Below are 23143 nucleotides of genomic sequence, written 5' to 3'. Positions count from 1 at the left end.
TCGGCGAGCCCTTAAAAGACCAGGCACATTTTAGAAGGCTCCTAGAGAGGGAGAGAATAATCTTTTCTCCCCCGCCACTCCCCCAAAACACACAGAGGAGCTCCGGTGGGAACCATCTGGTCAAGGCAGCCCCCTGGTCCCCTCAGGAATAACCTCCCGCACCGGTGCACCCGAGCCCTTGCACGGGTTGTGTAACTCCCCCAAACGAGCTCAGACGCGGCAGAGACTGGCCCCTGCGCGGAGGGCTTCTGAAGGCTCTACTGCCACCCTCATCCCCGCCACGGCCCGCCCCGACGCCGCGACTGGGGCCGGGGACCCTGACGAGAAATGGCCCTTCAGCCCCCTCCGCTCACCTGGCTCGGTCCCACCTGAGGGCAAGAGCTGAGAAAAGAAACAGGCAGGAAGGGCTGACCTTGTTGCTACTGACAGTGGAGCGGCACATCCTGCTGCTTCCTGGAAAGCGGCCCGAAGGACATTTTTCCCCCTGGAGGAAGGAAACGGGAGGGCGCCGGCCGGGCGGCGGCGGGCGCGGCGGCGGTGGTCCGGGCGGGCTGTGCAGCCTCTAGCGGGGACGGTCCGAGGACTACATCTCCCAGGCTGCTCTGGGCCGCCTTGCGTCGTGACCCCGGCGCGCACGGAGGCGGTGACTCTTACCTCACAGAGGTAGCTCCTCCGCCGGCAGCAACTCGGCGCCCGCGGTCCATGGACCGGAACCCCGGGCCGACGGGCAGGAACCCGGGCCGCGATCGCCGCCTCCCCGCCCCAGGCTCCTCCTCCTCGCTCTCCACCGCCTCCTCCGGACGCCCGCTGGACGCGCACCGCCGCCTCCGGGCTCGCGGAGCCACCCCAGGAGGCTGGGCGGCGGGTTCGCGGCTGCCGCCGGGCTGAGGCCTACTCCGCCGCCTCTCAGTGCTATTGTCCCTGGGCCTGGCCCTGACCAGGTCCACTGCGGAGGGCCGAGTGCGCCGGCTCCGCGGAAGATGCCGGACCAAGCCCTACAGCAGATGCTGGACAGGTACGGGCAGCCGTGGGGGAGAACGCGAGCCGCGGACCCTCGCTCTGGGTCGTCCTGCCGGTGTTCGGCCTCGAGGCTCTCCGTAAGCGGAGCCTGGGGTGCCGGGAGGAGTTCCACGGCCGGGGGGCCGTGAGGGGCAGAAAGTTTAGAGTCCGTGCTGGGGAAGGACAGAGCAGGTGGCTCGGGTGCGTAGACTTAAAGAGAAGCTTGGGGAGTGGCGTCTGGTTTTGCTGGAACGCCCTTTGGAAGTGAGAGGGGTTTGGGTTAATCCACGGAATTAGTTTCTTTTTCTGTGTCTTGCAGCCCTCCCCTCCCCCCCAAACTATGTTGTAACGTGTTTGTTAGCGATGTCACTGGCAAGAACAACTAGACTATCTTTCAAGGGAGTGATCTCCTACAATTTTAAGACTCTTTCCAAAAACCAAGGGCGAGCATTCTTTTGGGAGGCCTGAGAGTCTGATTTCATTTCTCCTTTCCCCCATCCCCACCCCAAAGCTGTAAGGTCTAGAGTACCCGCAAGGGAGCTTTAATGGTCAGACTAGAGTAGAGGTCATGGAAAACAGCCACATGGGCCCAACACTGAACAGTTAGCATATTTTATGATTCGTTGAGTTCACCGAGAAAGTTTTATATTATACTGGGGTCAGTGGCCCATTTCTGGGGGGCTCCAGTCTGTGAAACTCTTTTTTGTGAGGTCGATTGCACCGCCCTCTGCTGTTCAGATTCTAGTGCATGGTTCCTACCCTGAGTTTTTGGAAGACTAAATCTACATTTTTCCCTGCCCAGGTCTTAAATTCCTGGCATAGCTAGTGCTACAGGCTAATGCATAATGTTTATGGTTGCTTACATTGTCAACAGACCACTTGGACCCTATGAAGCAGGTGGTACAGTTCTTTGTACTGAGTAAAGAAGATTCAACTGTAAGACATTAAATGAAAGGCCTCCCTTAACTGACATTATACCCAGTTAATCGCTGTTTGGATCAGCCACACCCAGAACACAAATCACCCAATGTACATCTCTTCCCAGAGTGACAGACATTTCCTGTGAAGCCCAGAATTTTGAGACATCAAAGTTGATAAAAAATCATGTTACTGTATTCAGTTGGGATGATCGAGTTCTTATGCCAGCCCTCTTTTGAAGTCAGCATTTAGGTCAGGTTGTATTGACCACCCCGTTTTTAATGTAAGTAATTTATAAACTCCTAGAAGGCAGAAACTTCCTCATTTATCTTAAATCCTAGAACAGAGCCTGGTACTCGGTGTACATCAGTAAGTATTTGTTTGATGAACAAATGCATGAATTTTTTTTCTCATTTTCCCCAGTCATCTAGGGATCTGACAAGTTACCAGGTTTTCCCTTCATTATAATTTAACATACTGGCAAATTACATAGGACTACTTAATGCCCAGAGGAAACCTTGTCATCCACTGCCAGTTCCAATCAAATGACAACCTATTCTGGTGCAGGATATGTTGTAATTCGATTTGTTCTTCCCCTTTGAGTGTCTGCCACTTTCACTCTAACACAGGTGACTTTTAGAAGAGTTTTTGGCTTTCATATATTCTTTGGAGATTTCCATAAAAGTAAAAGCCAGGGAGTACTTGTGAGGCATTTACAACTTCTTAACAGAAACTTGGAAATTCTGACCGCATTTACTGAAGCCTATGACTCTAATATTGGCTTACCCTTATCTTTTGTACCTTTTTGACATAACCTTAAGGTAGATTCATAAGATGACATTCAAAGACTATTATCCCAGTCAGTAGTTTGCAACCTGGCTTCACATCAGAATCATCTGGAGAGCATTTTAAAATATGGATTTGGGAGGGGAGGGGGAGATGGGCAGCGCCTGGGTAACTTAGTAAGTGGCTGACTCTTGATTTTGGCTCAGGTCATGATCTCAGGCTTGTGATGGATCACCTCCCACCACCCCAGGGTTCCCTAACTCAGCTGGGAGTCTGCTTGGGATACTCTCCCTCTCTCCTTGTGCCTCCCCTCCCCCAGGTGCCCTCCTGGCACCAGCTCTCATAAGCGCTCATGCTCTCTCTCTCTCTCTCAAATAAATTAATTAATTAATTAATTTAAAAAATATGGATGGATGCCTGGCTCTGCCCAAGACATGTCAGATCACAGATTTCTAGAAGGATGAGGCCTGAGCATCTGTATTTTCAAAAGCTTTCTAGATGTTTCTAATGTGGTTGAAAATACTGCCCTAAACCCTAAGGGATTATTTCATGATAAGAGTATGAATTCGTGAGAAAAGTTTGGGCCTTAGAGACTGTAATTGTGAAATTTTCATTTTGCTGCTAGTAAGTGGCAAAATGTGATTTTGGACTTAAATTCTGAGGCGGTCCATCATTATTTATAAAATGAGAATGTCCTGCCTCACAGGACTGTATCCTATGAGAACACATGTAAGCACTTATATAAAACGATAAAATGTTATTCATTATTTAGGCATAAGGAAGATGCTTAAGATTCTCCTATGTGTGGCAATTCCTCCCATCTCTTTTGTATTTACTATCATCTTAATCTGGGCTGGCCCTGCATACAAATTGAATACAAAGATATTTGATTGATTCATTTGAGGAATATTGACAAACGTAACAGATTAAAATGTGTCAACCGATTAGGGTTCATAATTCTTGCCGTGAATTTGGCTTCTCCCTGGCTTGGTTTTCAGGTGGCAGTTTTTGAGGGACAGAATTTAGCTCAGAAACCTGGCCATATGTTTAATTCTCCAATGTAGGTTTTATCTTGAGAAGATTAAGGAATATGTTTAACACAAAATGTTCTGTTGCTTCTAAGTTAAAAGTTAGGTATATGATGGTGAATTATTAAGTATTTGTATTTATTGAACTTATATAGTAAATATTGAGTGCCTGCATATACCCAGTACCATTCTAGGCCCTTGATTTATGTAGTGAACACAACCAAAAATGCTCATACGGAGTTTAAATTATAGTGAGGTTTGTGTTTCATTAACTGTCAAATAAAATGAAAATTGTGTTTATTTTATTTATTTATTTTTTAACTTTTATTTATTTATGATAGTCACAGAGAGAGAGAGAGAGAGAGAGGCAGAGACACAGGCAGAGGGAGAAGCAGGCTCCATGCATCGGGAGCCCAACGTGGGATTCGATCCCGGGTCTCCAGGATCGCGCCCTGGGCCAAAGGCAGGCGCCAAACTGCTGCGCCACCCAGGGATCCCAAAATTGTGTTTAATAGTAACATGGATTGTGCATTCAGTTTATACTACTTAGTCTTTCAGGGTTCTTAAATTAAATACAACTTATTAATAACTGAAGTCGAATTGCCCTGTCCTTTGTGAATAAATTTCGTTTAGCGATTGTTAGTTTATCTTGATAAATTTTATTCCAGTATTTGTAGGTGAAAAAAAAAAGATATATATTTAGATTGCCTTTCATTTTGGTAACAGTAAGCAACTGTCCTGTATAAATTTATTATTCAAATTTTTAAAATTTTTGTGGGTAAACAATTTTTGAGAATAGTGGGGAAAAGGGTAGTTTTCTAGTATCATTTGTGACACTGCTCTGAAATTATAAGCACTTATAAACTCAGATGCTTAGTATCATTACTCTATCACCATCTATTTTCTTGATTTCTCTTGTGTTTCTCAAAATTGGGATTAAATGTATTGAGAGTACAAAGAATATTGTAATAAACTGCAGGAATGGACCTAACATTTGAAGCCTGGGCCTGCTGAGTGTTGCTTCTGGAAACCTGACTTACGTCTACTCCCATCTCACAGTAAACACTCAGGATTTTGTTGAGGTTGTCTTGCATCACTTACTTTTACCTGGTGAGTAGGCAAGGCACTTAGCCAGTGTCCCAAAACAGTCATATGGAAGGGAAAGTGAAGAGAATAATCTCTTTCCTGCCCCTCTCCTGCAGTGACAAAGTGAATTAGAATCCTCTCTGTGAAAGTGTTATCAATCACAGTGTACATCCCTTTGGGAGGTGTACATCCCTTTGGAGGATGTATTCTGATAGGAACATACCATATTATCTTTGGATTTATATAATCATCTCTTAGTTTCCATTAAAGCAATTTCTCATTTTCTCAGTTGGCATCTTTTCCTCATTCACATCACTATCCTATTTTGACAATTACAGACCAATACCTAGAATTAAAAACCATAGCAATTAGTTATAGTTGCATCTATCTGTATGTTAAAAGTGAAAACATAACAGAAATCCCCCTTGACCACTTTTAGTTGCATATCTTCTCTCCATCCCCATTCTACTATCGTAAATGAGTTTATATTCTTCCAGTCTCCTTTGTTTAATGCTTTTATATATACCATATATAAGTCATGGTTTTGTTTTTGTTTCTAAAATTTAAATATATCAATCTACAATTTGTTGTTTTAAATACTACTTTGAGGAACACCTGGGTGGCTCAGCAGAGTTGCATATGGCTCCCCGCAGAGAGCCGCCTTCTCCCTTTGCTTGTGTCTCTCATGAATAAATAAATAAAAATCTTTAAAAATAAATACATACATAGATACATTCTGAGTTCTGTGATGCTCAGCAATTAAAGAGAATTTATATAATATTCATTGGATTGACATTGTTCTTTTTTTACTTAATCTATTCCCATTTATGATATTTAGGTCATTTTCTCTTTCTTAGCTCTCCTTATAATTTGACTTTCATTCCTCTTTCTCTTGTCCTTAGCTCTACTTAAAGTATACTAAAGGTCACCAATAATTTCTTTCTTTTTTTTTTTTTTAAAGATTTTATTTTAGAGTGAGAGCGGGGGATGGGGGGAGTTGGGGGTAAAAGGGAGAGTTAGAGAAAGAATGTCAAGCAAGCTCCACCCTGAGCAGGGAGCCTGATGCAGGACTCCATCTCACAATCTGAGTGGGATCATGACCTGAGTTGAAATCAGGAGTTGAAAGCTCAACTGAGCCACCCAAGTGCCCTGTAAAAGTCACCAGTAAATTTCTTAATTAATAAACTTAGTGCCTTTTTTGCTTGGTCCTCATATCCTTGACGTATATGTAATGAAGATGAAACTGATAACCACCACCCCATAACTTCCTGAAATTATATTCTATTGTTCCATATGATTTCTCTATCTTTTGCTTTTTCCTCCTTCATGCATTACCTTACCTTTACTCCCTTCAATTACATAAGTACGGTACCCACTTACTATTTCACTTTCACCTATTTGAATGACTCCCAGATGTGTGTCTTTATTTCTGACCACTTACCCATACTTTAGTGTCTCTTTCCTAGCTGGCCTATAGACATTTCTACATGTATATACGTGGTATTACTAGCGTCTTAACATATCTAAAACTAAACACCTGATATTTCCCTGGCTTTTACTTTTCTTCCTAATTTTTGGATCTTGATTAATCCATCTGTCTAGTCCACCAACCATGAAACCTAAATCTTTCTTTTGTTTTTTGTTTTGTTTTTGTTTGTTTGTTTCCCTCCAAATTCACTCATCAAATAGAGATTCTTTCTTCTCTTCCAGTTTGACTTATAGAATGGTACCAGAATTGACCAAGCCATAATTATAATAACCTCATGTCTGTGCCTCAAATGCTGCAGTCTGTAAATCACCTGTAGGATAAAATGTAAATTTTCAAGACCATAGTGAAATGGCTTAGGTCTATTAATGTAATTCAGTCTCAATCTACCTTAATTGTACTCTTCTGTATTCCACTACATTGCCTGTGGGTATATCCTGTGCTTTCTTTTTAAAGATTTTATTTATGTATGTATGTTTGTATTTATACACACATATATATTATTTTTGTATATTTTATATATTTATTTATATATATACACATGCATGCATGCACTGGGAGAGGAGAGGGAGAAGGAGAGAGAATCCTCAAACAGATTCCCCACTGAGCACAGAGCACCCTGTGGAGCTTGATCCCAGTACCCTGAGATCATGAGCTGAGCTGAAACCAAGAATCAGACACTTAACCACCCTGGGCACCCTAATATTCTATGCCTATTTTTAAGCATATCCCATTTCCTTATTTTTGTTTTAGATGACTTCCTCTCTTTTAACACCTGGCTCTTAATCATCTTAAGAATTCAGCTCAAATATCACCTTGAAGTATTACATAGCTCCTTTAGACAGAGTGAGTTTCCCTTCCTGTGTTTCCATAGAACCTTTATGGGTTTATCACAGTAAATCCCGTGTCTCAGAGCCTTCCACACATCTGTTACCACCACCATCATGCACATTCAACTGGAAGTTCACTGAGAACAGAAACTATTCCCTATTGCTTTTACCCACAGAGCCTTGAAATACACTGTTGAATCTGTGTCTCTTTTCATTTTTTATGACATATCAAGTGCTTAGAATAACCTTGCAAAAGCACCACTTAAAGAATTATCTCCTTTGCTCAAAACCTTCTGTATTTTATTAATTCTCTTTACGAATGAGTACATACATGTTATTGCCCAGCCCAAACTGATTTGCTTACTGTCCTCTGAACACAAAATTGTTTTTAGCATCTTGCCTTTCAAAGTTCTCCCCATTCTTTAAGACCCAGTTTAGGTTCTGCCTCATTTATAAAGCTTTTCTGGACACTTTAGCCAGAAATATTTCCTCCCTCTTCTCCAGACTTATGTAGCAATTCTTTACATACCTTAGATACATACACAGCTCCTAACTCTTTACATGCCAAAGTTTTTAAGTTGATAATATTTATATGGCACAGAGAAATAGACTGGAAGGAATTTAGATCTCTGGTAAAACCTCCTTATGGCTGCTTAAAAGTACCCGAGCAAAAATGAAACAATTTCTTAAACTGGCTATAATTTCCTATGAAATAAATGGAAAATTTTCTCAGAATTCACTGTATATATATATGGCAGTGTGGTGCAGTGAAAAAAGCCAGTGTTTTGGAGTTAAGGCCTAGGTTGCATCTGTGCCTCTCTATGAGGCTTTGGGCAAATAACTTTTTTGGGCTTTTGTTTCCTTATTTATTTATTTATTTTTTTTTTTGTTTCCTTATTTATTTAAGACGGAAATAATTGCAGAATTTATGAAGATATATATATATATACACATATATATATATGTATATATATATATATGTGCTTTATTGCTTTCATTGTGGTGTATTTCCCTTCAGTTTTACACTTTGGTAATGTGTCGTAATTGTGGTTGTATCTTTGTGATGAATCCAGATACTTTAACTTACATTCCACTTGGGTGAACAGACATATAAAAGGATTTTTAGTCTTCTTGATAGTATAGTTCCTGTTCCAGAGTACATGGGGTGTGACACTTTTAATCCTGAGACAAAGCAAGCAGTGTAGTTCTTTCCATTGTTAAATGAGGCCTTTCTTGCATTAACCAGAGTATAGCTCTCTAAAGCATGTTCTGAATTAAGGAGTGCTTGTTCTCTTTACTTAAAACAGTCCTGCAAACACATTGTTGAGGCACCTTATATAACACAACAGCAGCAGTTTAAAGCCTGAAACAGCGTTCTCTCTCCTATCTCCTGGATTTCTTCTATTCTGCTGCACCAGTTTTAATCAAAGTGATCTCTAAGGCAGGAGCCCATGATTTCCCACATCCTTCTAATAATCCAAGATAAACACCTACAATTTGGGTCTGGAAAGATAGACTTTACTGCCAGTTGTTTAAATTAGATAGTCATACCTATCTTGCTTAGTAAATTTATGTGCTATTGAGAAGCTATTTTATTGATAATTAAAGTTTCTTCCCCCCACCCCCCCGCCAACTTTTAAAAAATAATCATATAAACAGTGGATGAGTCACAAATGAGCCCTGAAATGAGGATATCTTTGTCTTCCATCCTTTCCCAACTGGTTTTAAATATCTGTATGGTATCTATATAATAGCTTTATCTTAAAACCTGCTCCAGGGCAGCCTGAGTGGCTCAGCGGTTTAGTGCTGCCTTCAGCCCAGGGCGTGATCCTGGATACCCAGGATCGAGTCCCACGTCGGGCTCCCTGCATGGAGCCTGCTTCTCCCTCTGCCTCTCTCTCTCATTCTCTCTGTGTCTCTCATGAATAAATAAATTTTTTTAAAAATTAAAAAAAAAAAACCTGCTCCAACCATGCTGGTCTTCTCATTGTCCATGACCATATGCTCATTTCTGTCTCTAAGCTTGTTTATGCTATTCTTTTTTTTTTTTTTTTTAAGATTTATTTATTTATTCATGAGACACAGGGAGAGAGGCAGAGGCATAGAAGAAGCAGGCTCCCTGCAGGGAGCCCGAAGTGGGATTCAATCCCAGATCCCAGGATCATGCCCTGAGCCAAAGGCAGATGCTCAGCCACTGAGCCAACCAGGCATCCCTTGTTTATGCTATTCTTACTTGGAATACCCTTTTCATTCCCCAGTTCAGCGTGAATCCTCATTTGTAGTTCCCTCCTTTTCATGAAACCATCTCAGCCCTTTCATCCTGTTTTTCTGTCATCATATTTCTGTCTTATGGTCTCTAACATCTTTTCTTGACACTTAGTGTATTCCTTCTGGCATGAAATAGTGAATGTTCTTAGTAGGTACTCAAGTTGATTTAAGAGATCTTGAATCTTTGTTTTAAGGCAAACTAGCCATGTATTCTTTAAACAGTTTATATAAAGTTTACTCTTAAGGATCTATAACTGGAAAAAAGGTACAATTTTAAAATGTGGAATAAAATCTTTTATAAAGAGTGGCATGTTATACATACAGATTTAGTGATACTACCATTGCCATTAAGGTAGTATACATTTATGTTAAGGAATGAATAATATTCTTTAAATTCATCTAGTTCTTTTCTCTTCATACTTTAATAATAGTGATATGTTCTTTAACCCCTGAGCCAATTGTGATAATTCCCCGATTTCCTTTTTCTTTTTAAAGTGATGTATTGGAACTTGGCAGGGGGGAAGGTGTGGAAGTAAACAGTGTGAATATCAGCAAGCAGGAGGCATTTAGAAAAGACAGTGGAAGAAAATGAATTGATAGGATTTGAATGAGTATCTTAAGCAATGGTAGTGGCCTGTTGAAAAATTTGGAGGAATGATTAGGAATCCAGGACTTTTTCCAGTGAATACAAGGGTGCCAAGCAGAATTGCTCTATGTGTTAATTTAGGTAACAAAGTGCTTCCATAAAATCTAGGCATAGATGTAAAGTTGACACCATCCTTCTCATCTTTATCAGCGCCATTATTGCTAGTGTTCATTTGGTGGTTATATATATGGCAGACAATTGCGGGGGAGGGGAGCAGAAAGGAACAGAGAGGAACTTAAGCATGCTCCATACCCAGCAAGGAGCCCTGACAAGGGGCTGAATCTCACAACCCTCAGATCATGACCTGAGCTGAAATTCAGAGTCAGAAGCTTAACCGACTGAGCCACCCAGGCACCTCTGCCAGGCAGTTCTTAGGCAGTTTCATCATCACTTGTTAAATCCTTAACAATAAGGGATCTTAACATTAAACCTTTTTTGTGCAGAGAACTCCTTTGGCTGACTGGTTAAGCCTGTGGGTTCCTGCTCAGAATGTTTTGAAAGAATGAAAACATATAGAATCAGAAATGAAACCAATTATGTTGAACTATAGCAAATCAGCATATTAAAAATCTGACATAGTAATATGAGCTTTCGCAGCTTAAAATACAAGCTCTGTTGGTTGGTCTGAGAGCTAAATTCAAATTAACCATGAGCTAAATGTTATTTTGGGATATGCATATCTAGCTGTAAAGTAATATGAAAATTTCTGGTCACTATACTAGTATTACTATGGTTTGCTTACCTTCATCATTGGAAGAAAATTAAATTTTATATAGAGGTTAGCAAAAATATATGAGTTCTTTCCCCATCCAAATTTACCAGAACCCTGTAAGTTTTCATGAACCACAGATTAAGAACCTGTGCTTTATAATACAAGAAATTGTGTCATTACACCTGTAGTAAATGGTGAGCAGGGATTTGAACTCTGGCAATCTGGCTCCAAAGCCCAGATTCTTTACTCATTTAGAACATCCTGAAATTGCATAGTCTTCTCCCCAAATTCAGCTGGCTCTTTTCCTTAGGAGAAAAAAAAAATTTAAACATTTTACTTACTGTTTAAATTAAAAACCAAATAATCTTAAAATGCTTACATTGAGTGTAAAATGAAAATTTAATAGTGAGTTGAAGAGACGTGCAAAGGAAATCAAGAAGTAAAAAGGAAAGAATAGCTAGAGCAGAGATTCTTAAACTTTAGGTATGTTATAATACAATGTCAGCAGTTCCTCAAAAAAATTAAAAATAGAATTGCTATATATAATCCAGCAGTGCCACTTCTGGGTGTATATACCTCAAAGAATTGAAAGCAGGGTATCAAAAAAATATTTGTATACCCATGTTCGTAGCAGCATTATTCACATTAGCTAAATATATACATACACTAGAATATTATTCAGCCTTAAAAAGGAAGGGTATTCTGCAGTATGCTACAACATGGATAACCCTTGAGGACATTATGTGAGGTGAAATAAGCCAGTCACAAGACAAATACTGGATGATTCCATTTATATGAAGTACTTAGAATAGTCAAATTCATAAAGACACTATAATGGTGGTTGTCAGGGCTGAAGGGAAGAGAGAATGGGGAGTTGTTTAATAGGTATAAAGTTTGAGTTTTACAAGTTGAAAAGGAGCTACAAGGTGGGTGTTGTGATGGTTATACAACGTGCATTTTTTTAAAGATTCTATTTATTTATTTATTTGACAGAGAGAGGGAGAGAGAGCACAAGTAGTGAGAACGGCAAAGGGAGAGGAAGAAGCAGACTCCCTGCTGAGCAGGGAGCCTGATGTGGGGCTGGATCCCAGTACCCTGGGATTATGATCTGAACTGAAGGCAGATGCTTAACCTACTGAGCCACCCAGGTGCCTCACCATTATGTATTTAATACCACTTAACTTATACTTAAAAATGGTTAAGATGGTAAATTTTATATGTATTTTACCACGACAACAAAAGAAAAATAATTTTTAAAAAAAATTTTAATAAAATTTTTAAATGTAGTGTCAGGTCCTACTCCCAGAATTTCTGATTCTATATGGTCTTGGGTAGAGCCTGAGAATTTGCATTTCTAGTAAGTTCTCAAATGATGTTTGTGCATCACATTGAACAGATTGGAGGATTGAAAGGGAGCAGAGAAACTTGGAGTTTCTCTTTAAGAAATTATAACCTCTTCTTCGGTGTGGACTTTGAAAGGTTTTTGGCTTTGTCTTTTCGGAAAATAGCCAGTTATTGTCACTTTTTATAACCTTCAGAATGCTTCCCAAAAATTATAACTTTAAAATTCTATTAACTTGAATTAGATTTTTTAAAAAGATTTTATTTATTTATTCATGAGAGACACAGAGAGAGAGGCAGAGACATAGGCAGAAGGAGAAGCCTCCCAGGACCCCCGGATCGTGACCTGAGCCAAAGGCCAGATGTTCAACCACTGAGCCACCCAGGTGCCCCTAAAGTAGGATTGTCATATTTATCCTGAAATGCAAATATTATGGCATTATCAGTAAAAATTTTTAATTTAAAAATGTTGGGTTTTATCTTTGTTGTCTGTTTTTATTTAAAACCTGATCCAATAGCAAAGTCAAGAACATATTTTTCCCAGTGTAAGAAATAGAAAAGCTTGCAAGACTCAGAGTACTTAGAGTGAGAATTAGGTTTAAGATTTTTTTGTTCAAGTTCTGGTCAGTAGGAAACAAAGCTGTTGACAAAAAATACTGTGTGTACTTATAAAAGCTGTTGGAGTTTATATCATAATTGTTCTGGGGTTGTCTCATATCTGGGGTTGTCTCGTAGAGGTTTTCACATTCTATCAAGATTGTTTGTGTTGCACATGGTTGGAATTCTGCCCCAAACTGATTAAGCTGAAAAAAACAACTATAGGTTTATGTAAGTGAAAGTACAAAAGTATATTTAGCTTGAAGCACAGCTTGATCCATGTCTCAAAGCCATCAGTTTCCATCTTTCAGCTTCCTCTGGGTTCTTTAGGCCCCACATGGTGGTTCTCCTGGCAGTAATATAGCCTTATACCTTCATTTAGCTTCACACTTTTCTGCCTTCAAGCTCAGCAGAAAAGAGAAAGCCTATGTACCAGCTTTCCCAGCAAAAATTCTGAGATCCAATCTGATAAAACCAGCTTCGTGGGCCAAGTCTTCAATCACTATAATTTGGGAGTGGGATACGCCCTTAAATCAATCTAAGGATTACTTTTCTTGCAGCTGGGGATGGGAGAAGACTAAACTGCCTAAACCACATACAGGACTGAGGTTAAAGAGAGGGTGGTTTTCCATAGAAAACATGGAATACTGTTTATTCCTAAAGAAGAGAAATCGTGCTATCCGTTAAACTATAAGTTTGTACTCTGTCCTCCTTTCTGAGATATTCAGAAATTGTAAAGCCATCACCTCTTTTCTCCCTAAAAGGAGGAAGGTGAAGAATTAGGGAATAAATAGCGGAAATAGACTGCACCAAGAAGGGAGGTAGGGTTTGGGGAAGGAGAGAGGGAAAGCATAATGATAAGACCTTCTCAGCTGATATTTCTTGGCCAGTCTATCAGAAATTTTAAGAAGAGAAAAGAAAGGATTTGTAAACATATGTATTTTGTTCCCTCCCCTCTTGTTTTCCAGCCCTGAAGACTAGTAACTGTCTTATAAGCTGTTTGCCTAAAAACATTCATGTGACCGTTTTTATAGCTTTAAGTTCATCTCCCATGTGCCTGGCCCCTATATCACAGATTATATTTCTTTACATATTAGGTAACTATATCTAATAAGGTTGTAAGTCAATTAATAAATTCTTTAGAACTTAACACTTTCTGTACTGTCACATATTAAAAAAGCAGTTATTTCTAACCTAAGCAAATCCAATAAAAATATCTCCTTCATAACAGTTTGCTTTCACCAATCTCTTTGCTTTTTTTTTACCTGCCATTTTTCTTTTTCTTTTTTTTTTTTTTTAATTTTATTTATAGTGCCTATGAGCCAGTGAGGGGTAGGGCAGAGAGGAGGGAGAGGGACAAGCAGACTCAGTGCTGAGCACTAAGCCCTACATGGGGCTCAGTCTCACAACCCTGAGATCCTTACCTGAGCCCAAACCAAGAATCCGATGCTTAACCAACTGAGCCACCTAGGTGCCCCTCAGCTGCCATTTTTCTGTACTAGCAGTTCTCAAACTTTACCTCAGGATCACCCTCACAGAATTCAAGGCCCTCCTCCTCCAGAGTTTTCGATTCACTAGCTCTGGGATGGAACTAGAGAATTTGCAGGTTACCAAGTGATGCTGAAGTTGCTGGTCCAGAAAACTTTGAGAATCTCTGTAATCACTTGTCCCTGCCTCTGCTAATTTCTACTATCACTTCTCCCTGAAGCTTTCTCTGATCTCCAAATTGATCCCTCAGTTTCTTAAAATGGATATACCTATGGTAATTTCACTGGAACCTTTAATCTGTCTACTGAATGTGGCCCTAACTAAATTAAAGGATTTTCTCAAACAGATACAGTCATCCATTTATTTTGTTTGTGCAACAACATGGACCCAGTGAATACTCCTTAAATGTTGCTGGCAACATCTGTACTATTGTTAAAAAATTCCTTTACATATTTATCTGTATCTAAACCATAATTTTTAAATGAAGTAATTTGGTGTTACCAGAAGTTTAGTATTTGATCTCAAATGACCATCATCAGATTAACTGTAACAATTGGAATAAAGAGAAAATGGATATGGTAAGTTGGTGGATTTGAGAGTTTTGGTATCAATAAGGTTTCTTTTAATATGTCCTCTGTAAGGTAATTTCAGTTAATCTGTAATGAGCATTAGCTCATTTGTAACCATGAAGCAAACAATGAAAGCAAGGTTATTTGTATTAGCTCTTCCTATTGGGCTTAATTCCTAGTATGTTTCCATATAAATCATATGGAAAATAAATCCTCGTTCAACTACCTGATCTACCATAGTTTTGAAATTAGAAAAAAATGCTATAAATGTCAGTTGAGTACCTTCTGAAAAGTAAAACTATGAAAGTGTTTAGGGGTATACTGATGCTTCCACTTTGAAATGAATAAAAAAAAAAACGTATTGATGAATGAATAGTAAAGCACATATAAAGCAAAATGAATTATAGAATCTAGATATTGAGAATATGGGTAGTCACTGAACAGTTTTCCGGTTTTTTTTTTTTTTTTTTTGAAAGTTTAAAATTTTTGGTAATAAAATTTTGGGAAAAATAACCTTAACAACTAAGCAGAATTTATGGGGACTATAGCTACACAAGTATTTGCATTAGATTGAAATATGAAATTGCCATTTATATAGGTCAAAAACAGACAAATGTAGACAATTTCATTTGGTTTAAACTAATATTAAAGTTGTTCTGATATATTTTTACATTTTATTTTTTTCCTCATGACTGAAATTGGCTTTATTCAGTTCACCTTAACACTAATTATGCCTGTCTAGATGTACTTAGCTACATATGCTCATTGTTGAAATGAAATACTTAGAAGAACCTAGAAAGTTTCTAGGTGTTCTGCCTATGTGTTGTTACCAAAACTATATATCTCATTTCTCAGAGGTATACAAATTTACCAAATTACCTCAGTTGTGGGGTACATTAATACTAATACCTCAGTTAATCAAGTCCGTTTGCTCTCTACTTGTCAATTGAAGTTTTGTGCAAAACTTCATAGATTATATAGTTACACTTCAGTCAAACCATGGGTAGTGATGATTACACAGTAATATGAACACACTTCATGCTACTGAATTATACTCTTAAAAAATGGTTAAAGTAGTAAGTTTTATGTATATTTTCCCACAATAAAATTTAAAAGATGGAAAGGAAGAGGCACTTTTGGATAACCATGAGGTAGTATGAAGGCCCAGAAAGCTTGGTTGAGGTGGGTCAGAGTGCTAAAGAAACACTACCTATCTCCCATTTTTACCTGGGCCATATAAAACCTGATTGAATTTGAAAGCTGAGTAAAATCACAATTTTGGATGTTGTTGCCATGAATTCAGTTAAGTTTTTTTTTCCCCTATTCTAATTGGAAAGCTTTAATTGGAGCACACAATTAAAATGTATGTTCTTCTACAAAGACTGGAGATCTCACACATGTATGGTACCTGATTATATAGTCTTTCCCATTGAGCCTAGTTAAGCTAGTTGTTCTGACAGAAGCCACCTATCTAATTAAAGGAAAAGTGAACAGTAGGTAACAAGCTTTAATTAGCAGTTTCCAGTTGTATAAACTTTAATGGGGGAGGAGTGAATGGTCTCATTGAGTTAAGTTATATTTGCCCTACTGTCAAAACTTGTGTCAATTGGGGAAAAACATAATTGCAACCTAATTCCGCAAGAGCAAATTAGACTTCATGAGGTACATTTTTTTTTTTAAATAGTAAAGCAAAATTGAGGGGCACCTGAGTGCCTCAGTGGTTGAGCATCTGCCTTTGGCTCAGGTCGTGATCTAGGGTCTGGGGGTTGAGTCCATCAAGTTCCCTGCAGAGAGCCTGCTTCTCCCTCTGCCTTTGTCTCTACCTCTCTATGTGTCTCATGAATAAATAAAATCTTTTACAAAAAAAAAAAAGTAAAGCAAAGTTTATTGAGTGATAGTACAAAGCTCCTGGACCTTTCCCATGCCCATGAGGTACTTTTTTTTTTTTTTTTTTTTTTTTTTTTAGGGTGCCTGGGTGGCCCAGTTGGTTAAGTGTCTGACTCTTGATTTTAGCTCAGGTCATGATCTCAGGTTGTGGGATTGAGCCCCATGTCAGGCTGCATGCTCAGAGGGGAGTCTGCTGGAGACTCTCTCTCTCTCTCTCTCTCAAGTATTTATTTGAGTAGGGTGTGGAGCGGAGGGAGAGGGAAAGAATCTCAAGCAGACTTCCCACTGAGTCAAAATCAAGAGTGAAATTTAACTGACTTGAGCCATCTAAGTACCTCCATAAAGTACTCTCAAAAGCAAAATAGGAAGCGTTTTAAAATTAACCATCTCAATAGAATTTTTAATATAAACATCTCAGAGTTGAGACTTCTAGATTTCAAATATAATAAGTATAATTCCACACGCACAAAAATGGAAACCCATTCATATCTATAATGGTAACATGCAGGCCCAAATTTACTATATTACTATCCTAAAACAATTTATGCTAATGTCCTCATCTCTTCCCTTTGTGCTTTTTTAAAACTTAATAATCTTTCTCTCTTCTCATGATCATACTTTACCAGAAAAAGAAATGTTTTTTTCTTAGTTGAAAATTGAATGATACCATAGTGAAATTACTTGTGTAATACTTCAGTTTTCCAAATTGAAGAGGTTAGTGCTATTGAAGTGGGCAAAATACTGAATTTCACATATTCCTGTGCTTACCACTCCTCAAAGAATTATTAGGTCTTTCAAAAGCAGCTTGAGGGTTGTCGTTTTGTGCTCTGATTCATAAAAGAAGGTGAAGAATTATTAGAAAGGGGGAAAAATTACATAAAAGCAAAATTCAGAAAACACAATATTCTGCAGAAGAATACAAGAAAAAGAAGAAACTCCTCTATTGGAAACGTATTGATTGTTTTTTTCCTTGGGTATTTAAATATAAAGTAGAAGTTCTGTAATAGAAAACAGGTTTATCTCATTAAGTGAGAGCTATAGTAGAAAGGAGGCTGGGGTCTTAAAGATAACATCATTATTTCTATTCTCATTTACAGAAGTTGCTGGGTATGTTTTGCCACTGATGAAGATGATAGAACAGCTGAATGGGTGAGACCATGCAGGTGCAGAGGATCTACAAAATGGGTTCACCAGGCTTGTCTGCAGCGCTGGGTAGATGAAAAACAAAGAGGAAACAGTACAGCCAGAGTGGCATGTCCTCAATGCAATGCTGAATACTTAATAGTTTTTCCAAAGTTGGGTAAGCAGATCCTTCAAAACAACAGAGATATATGTGATGTTATTTTACATAATTCAGTCATCTCAGGTTTATTTTAAAGGGACCCATCTGTTTGCTTCTTTGTAAATTTCTCTATTCCTTTTCTGTCGTTTCCTCTCTAAATGTTATTTGTCTTGCTAACAGTTTACGTTATCCCTAATATATCCTCAAATCCATTTGTGTATTAAATGTTTTTATTTTGATCGAGTGGATTAAAACTTGGACATCTGACTCTGTAGATAAAATCAAATAACAAAGCTATAATAAAAAACCTGACCAAAAGAGCTTTTATTCTCTAGAGACCATTGATGTAGGAGAAGGAAAACAACAATGTGTGTTCTTTCTAATACTTCTCCTTAATTCTTCTATTAAGGAATAAAAGTAGGGAAGTTAAATACTTAATAGTGTTCATCTCATCTTTGGAATTTAATTTATGTGGTTGTTCTTCATGAAGACTGCTTTATTCTTTCTGCAACTTGGCAGGCAGGGAATGACCAAAGATCTTTTAGAATGGGACTAGCATTGAAAAAAGTAGAGCACACTTTCTTTTTTTCATTTGTTTTTATTGAAGTTCGATTTGCCAACTTATAGTGTAACACCCAGTGATCATCCCATCAAATGCCCTCCTCCGTGCCTGTCACCCTGTTACCCCAACCCCCTGCCCACTTCCCCTTCCGCAACCCTTTGTTCATTTCCCAGAGTTAGGAGTCTCTCATGGTTTGTCTCCTAGAGCACACTATTTAAAGGAAGCTGTAACTAAGGCTAATACTTAGTTACCATGTTCCATTGCCATGTGATTATGAACTGGTGACTGTGTATACCATACCAGTTGTTAAACATTTTTAGTATCATCCATGGCTGTAATCAAGAGATATATGAAAGCAGTTTGGGTTCTGGGAAGGTCAGACAGAAAGAATGACTTTCAGGGGGAGTAAAGTTCAAGAGAAATTTGAAGTAATTATTAAGTGTGTGTTTTCTAGGTACTATAGATACTGAAATAAGACCCTCTTTTAAAAAAATAAGGCAACATAAATGCAGATAATGAAGCACTTTTCTAATGTGAGACAGTTAATAATAGGACAAACAATTTCCATGGTTGTCTGTATTTCCTACCATAATTCATAAGGAATATGAAGGAAGAAATAATAGCTTCTTAGGAAAGTAGTAGAGAATGTAGTGTTTCTCACATTTAGAATTTGTAGACCACATGATGGGTCTTCATGTATGTAATGGATTTTGTTTTATTTTATTTTTTTAAAAGATTTTTATTTATTCACAGGAGACACAGAGAGAGAGGCAGAGACATAGGCAGAGGGAGAAGCAGGCTCCCCGCAAGGAGCCTGATGTGGGATTTGATCCCAGGACACCAGGGTCACGACCTGAGCCAAAGGCAAATATTCAACTACCAAGCCATCCAGGCATCCAGGTGCCCCTACACCATGGATTTTAGATAAAGGCAAGAGAGTAATCCAAAAGTTGGTCTTTGAACAGCATAGTGGTTGAGGGCTCTGATTCTACACAGTTAAAAATTCACCTACAGCAGGGTGCCTGGGTGGCTCAGTCAGTTAAGCGTCCGACTCTTGATTTCAGATCAGGTCATGATCTCAGGGTAGTGAAATGGAACTCTGTGTCAGCTCCATGCTGAGTGTGGAGCCTGCTTGAGATTATCTTCTCCCACTGCCCCTCCCACTTGTATAGGTATACATGCTCTCTCTTCTCACTCTCTTTCTTAAAAAATAAAAATATTGAAAATTCACCTACAGTTTTTTGACCCCCCCCGAAACTTATGTACTAATAACCTTACCAGTAAAGTAAATGTTGATTCACGGTAAGCTGAAGAATATCATGAGAAAATACATTTACAGTACTGTACTGAATTTATCACATTTATCACAAAAAAAATCCTATAACATTATAGGGTCAACTATAATATTAAAGCAGTAATCTAAAATAATTTAAACATCAGGAAAAGTAATTACTACTGCATTCTTTCACCATACTGATACCGAGCTCACTAAAGTCAAAAGTTTCATATTTAACTGTTTTTTTTCTTTCTTTTTAATTCTAGTAATCTTGCTTTGCAACTATAGTTTTTTGAGAACAGCAGCAAGTACAGGATGATTCTGTTAGATGTTTTAGACACTTAAATGGATGGATACAAAAATTATTGCAAGAATTCTCACTGAAAATTACATACTATGTCAGATGAGGCACTGAGTTGACAAATGAATGGCACTCAGAGCAGCGAAGCTGAATATTTCATTTTGGACGATGGCATTGGGTAAATCTGTCCTTTTGGTTGTATTCAGTTCTAGGAAATAAATTTTTAGAACTAGTGTGGTATTATGATTTATAGGTATACCTAATACTAAGACCTTGATTTTTTTTTTTTTTCTATAGCAAGGAAAGAAAATAGGTAGATGTTGAAAAGGTCAGACTGTTTTTGGTTAAGTCATTTGTATCATGATTTGGTCTTTATATTTTATCCTTTTTATTTTTTTAATTTGAGAGAGTGTGTACATATGCTTGTGAGCAGGGGGAGGGGCAGAAGGAGAGACTCTTAGGTGGGCTTCACACACACCCAGCACAGAGCCCAACACAGTGCTTGATCTCGTGAACCTGAGATCACGACCTGAGCCAAAATCAAGAGTCAGATGTGTAATCGACTAAGCCACCCAGGCATCCCTTCTGTGCAGTTTTCAACACTAATTCAAGAATACAGGGCTTGGGCAGCCCAAGTGGCTCAGCGGTTTAGCACCGCCTTCAGCCCAGGGTGTGATCCTGGAGATCTGGGATCGAGTCCCATGTCAGGCTCCCTGCATGGAGCCTGCTTCTCCCTCTGCCTGTGTGTCTGCCCCCCCCATGTCTCTGTCATGAATAAATAAATAAAATATTAAAAAAAAACCACAGGGCATACTATCAAATGCCAGCTATAGTCTGTAAATGAAGCCATGTGTGAATTAGCTTTCCGGTGCTATATGTACTCTTTCTTGCTACATACATGTCTAGTGCTCCTGGCTGTGATCCCAATATACCTTTCAAGTCGAGGTTCAAAAATAATTGTTGGTTAAAAGAAAATCCCTTCTCTATAGCATGTTTTCACTGAGGTTCAATTAAAAGCTCCATATATCTCTATGTATATGCCAGGAGTTGATTTCGTTCTCTGAACACTAGTGGTTTCTTCCAGCCATAAAACAAAATATTTAAGAACATACATCTATAATAGTAATTGTTCTTCCTTGTTGTGTACTAAACATATGATGTACTATAGTGTCATCTGATAGAATTTTGCCAGCAGATTTTCTCTTTTAGCATATTCACGATTAATTTTGCACTTACCATTTGTACTTGTTTTTGTTAAAATAAGTTAAAGTGCCTTCGACTACAGTTTTTAATCATTGTTTCCAGTGACAAAATTCTTAATGCAGACTTTTTTTTTCTTTCTTTTTTTTTTACTGGAGTTTGATTTGCCAACATTTAGTATAACATCCAGTGCTCATGCAGAATTTGATTGCAGGCTAGAGTGGTTGAAAATTATATGAATACTTCCGTGGCTTCTTGTCCCTGTTCTATGATGTTTCAGTCCCTGTTTAATAATATATTATGGTACAGTGGGAAAAAGGAGGTTTTCTTGTGCAAACTAATCCTACCTAATTCATTGGTCACAGCCCATTCTAAGACCACACTATTTTCACTCTAATACTATACTATATAATTTATCACTATGATATTCTGAGCTAAATGTGAACATTTAAGGCATTGATTTGCTCTCTTAAATTTGGGATTTAATACATGATGATATTAACAAAATACATGTTTAAATGTAAGCAACTAACAGTCCCCTTTTAACTATCCTTGTAGAGTATGTGTGACCTTGGAAACATAACAGTTAAGAACTTCTAAGAATTTTCTAGAAAGTCATTATTTTTCAAATTTGGAAAATGTTATTAAAATTTTTATTACTTTTTCATCTAATTGTCTGTAGACCTGTTAATAGATTACCAGGGACTACCATTGGTCTCCAGACAACACCTGAGAGACAAGGAATACAAAAAAAGAGAAAATGCAGAGAGGAAGAGGTGATGGTTAACAATATGTGGGATGATCTCCGTGTAGCAAGTGTTTTTAAGTTTCATATGGATTTAGACTCAGTCGAGCTGGCTAGCTGACACATCTGTGTCTTTTCTAATACTTAATGGTGCCAGAATGGAGGTGTGGTGGCAAGTGTGTGTTAATTATTAATTAAGGAATATACTGTGCTCAGTTATGGAAGACTTAGTGGACTCCTCAGACTTTTATTCCTCTCACTATTTGTCACCCATCTTATGGTTTGCTTTTTTTCTTTCTGATAGTGAGTTAGGCCAGGTGCATGTATGCAACCACTTACAAAGCTCAGTGTTCTCTGAGGACCAGCAGCATTGGAATCATCTGAGAGATGTTAGGAATGAAGAACCTTAATCCCTCCTACTCATCCTCTGTTTGAATCAAAATCTGTATTTTTATGAGATCATCATCAGATAAGTTAAATTTAAGAAGCATTGCTTTAAAATATGAAGAGAATACCAGCTGGAAAAAGTTTGTCTTTTATTAAAAATAAAGCATTTCCATGAAGTTTAAGTCCAGGTAGTAATCTTGTTTAGCTAAACAGAATTCAAAGGAGCATAGCTCAAGGGGAGAGTTCTTGATTGCCAAGAGTAGCAGGGATTGATTCACCTTAGATTCTTTCTCTTTCATTTCTTTCAACGATATTTTGTAGTTTTCAGTGTGAAAGTCTTTTGCTTTGTTAAATTTATTTCCAGGTTTTTCACTCTTTTTTTTTTCCACTTTTTAAAATGGAATTATTTTCTTAATTTTATTTTCAGATTGTTTATTGTGAGTGTATAAGACACAACTGATTTTTGTAATCTCATGTCCTAAAACTATGCTGAACTCATTTAATGGTTCTGATATTTTTTTTAAGTGGATTGCTAAGCATTTTCTATACACAGGATCATGTGATCTGCCAATATAGTTTTACTTCCTCTTTCCCAGTCTGGATGCTTTTATTTCATTCTCTTGCCCAAGTGCTCTGGTTGCAACCACCAGTATTTCAATGGAAGTGGTTAGGACAGATATCCTTGTCTTATTTTTAATCTTAGGAAAAAAAAACAGTCTTTTGCTATTAAATATGTTATCTCTGAGTTT

The 23143-nt window shown here is 38.2% G+C and overlaps 2 protein-coding genes across 14 annotated transcripts in view; one reads left to right on the top strand and one right to left on the bottom strand.

The window, feature by feature from the left end:
* Positions 1–604, bottom strand: part of CPEB3 (cytoplasmic polyadenylation element binding protein 3) — a 205406-nt gene extending 204802 nt beyond the window's left edge. For 3 of the 13 annotated variants that reach the window (XR_013368227.1, XM_077878400.1, XM_077878401.1), the window contains exon 1: positions 354–598. Coding sequence is in view for 7 of the 13 variants with exons in the window: in XM_077878400.1 (XP_077734526.1) it covers positions 354–442 (89 nt within the window). In the remaining 6 variants the exon portion in view is untranslated. Of the gene's footprint in view, positions 1–353 lie in introns of all 13 variants that reach the window. The other 10 variants (XR_013368225.1, XR_013368226.1, XM_077878399.1 and 7 more) reach the window with 5 other exon arrangements.
* A 53-nt stretch (positions 605–657) lies between these two features.
* Positions 658–23143, top strand: part of MARCHF5 (membrane associated ring-CH-type finger 5) — a 51057-nt gene continuing 28571 nt past the window's right edge. Inside the window, exons 1-2 of the mRNA XM_077878412.1 lie at positions 658–1015; positions 17739–17941. Of these exons, the coding sequence (XP_077734538.1) occupies positions 981–1015; positions 17739–17941 (238 nt within the window). The 5' untranslated portion in view covers positions 658–980. The remainder of the gene's footprint in view (positions 1016–17738; positions 17942–23143) is intronic.

Source organism: Canis aureus, chromosome 29 (genome assembly GCF_053574225.1).
Source record: "Canis aureus isolate CA01 chromosome 29, VMU_Caureus_v.1.0, whole genome shotgun sequence".
NCBI classification, from domain to species: Eukaryota; Metazoa; Chordata; class Mammalia; order Carnivora; family Canidae; genus Canis; species Canis aureus.
The sequence above is the reverse complement of the archived record's forward strand: the minus strand, read 5'-3'. Positions and strand labels throughout refer to the sequence as shown.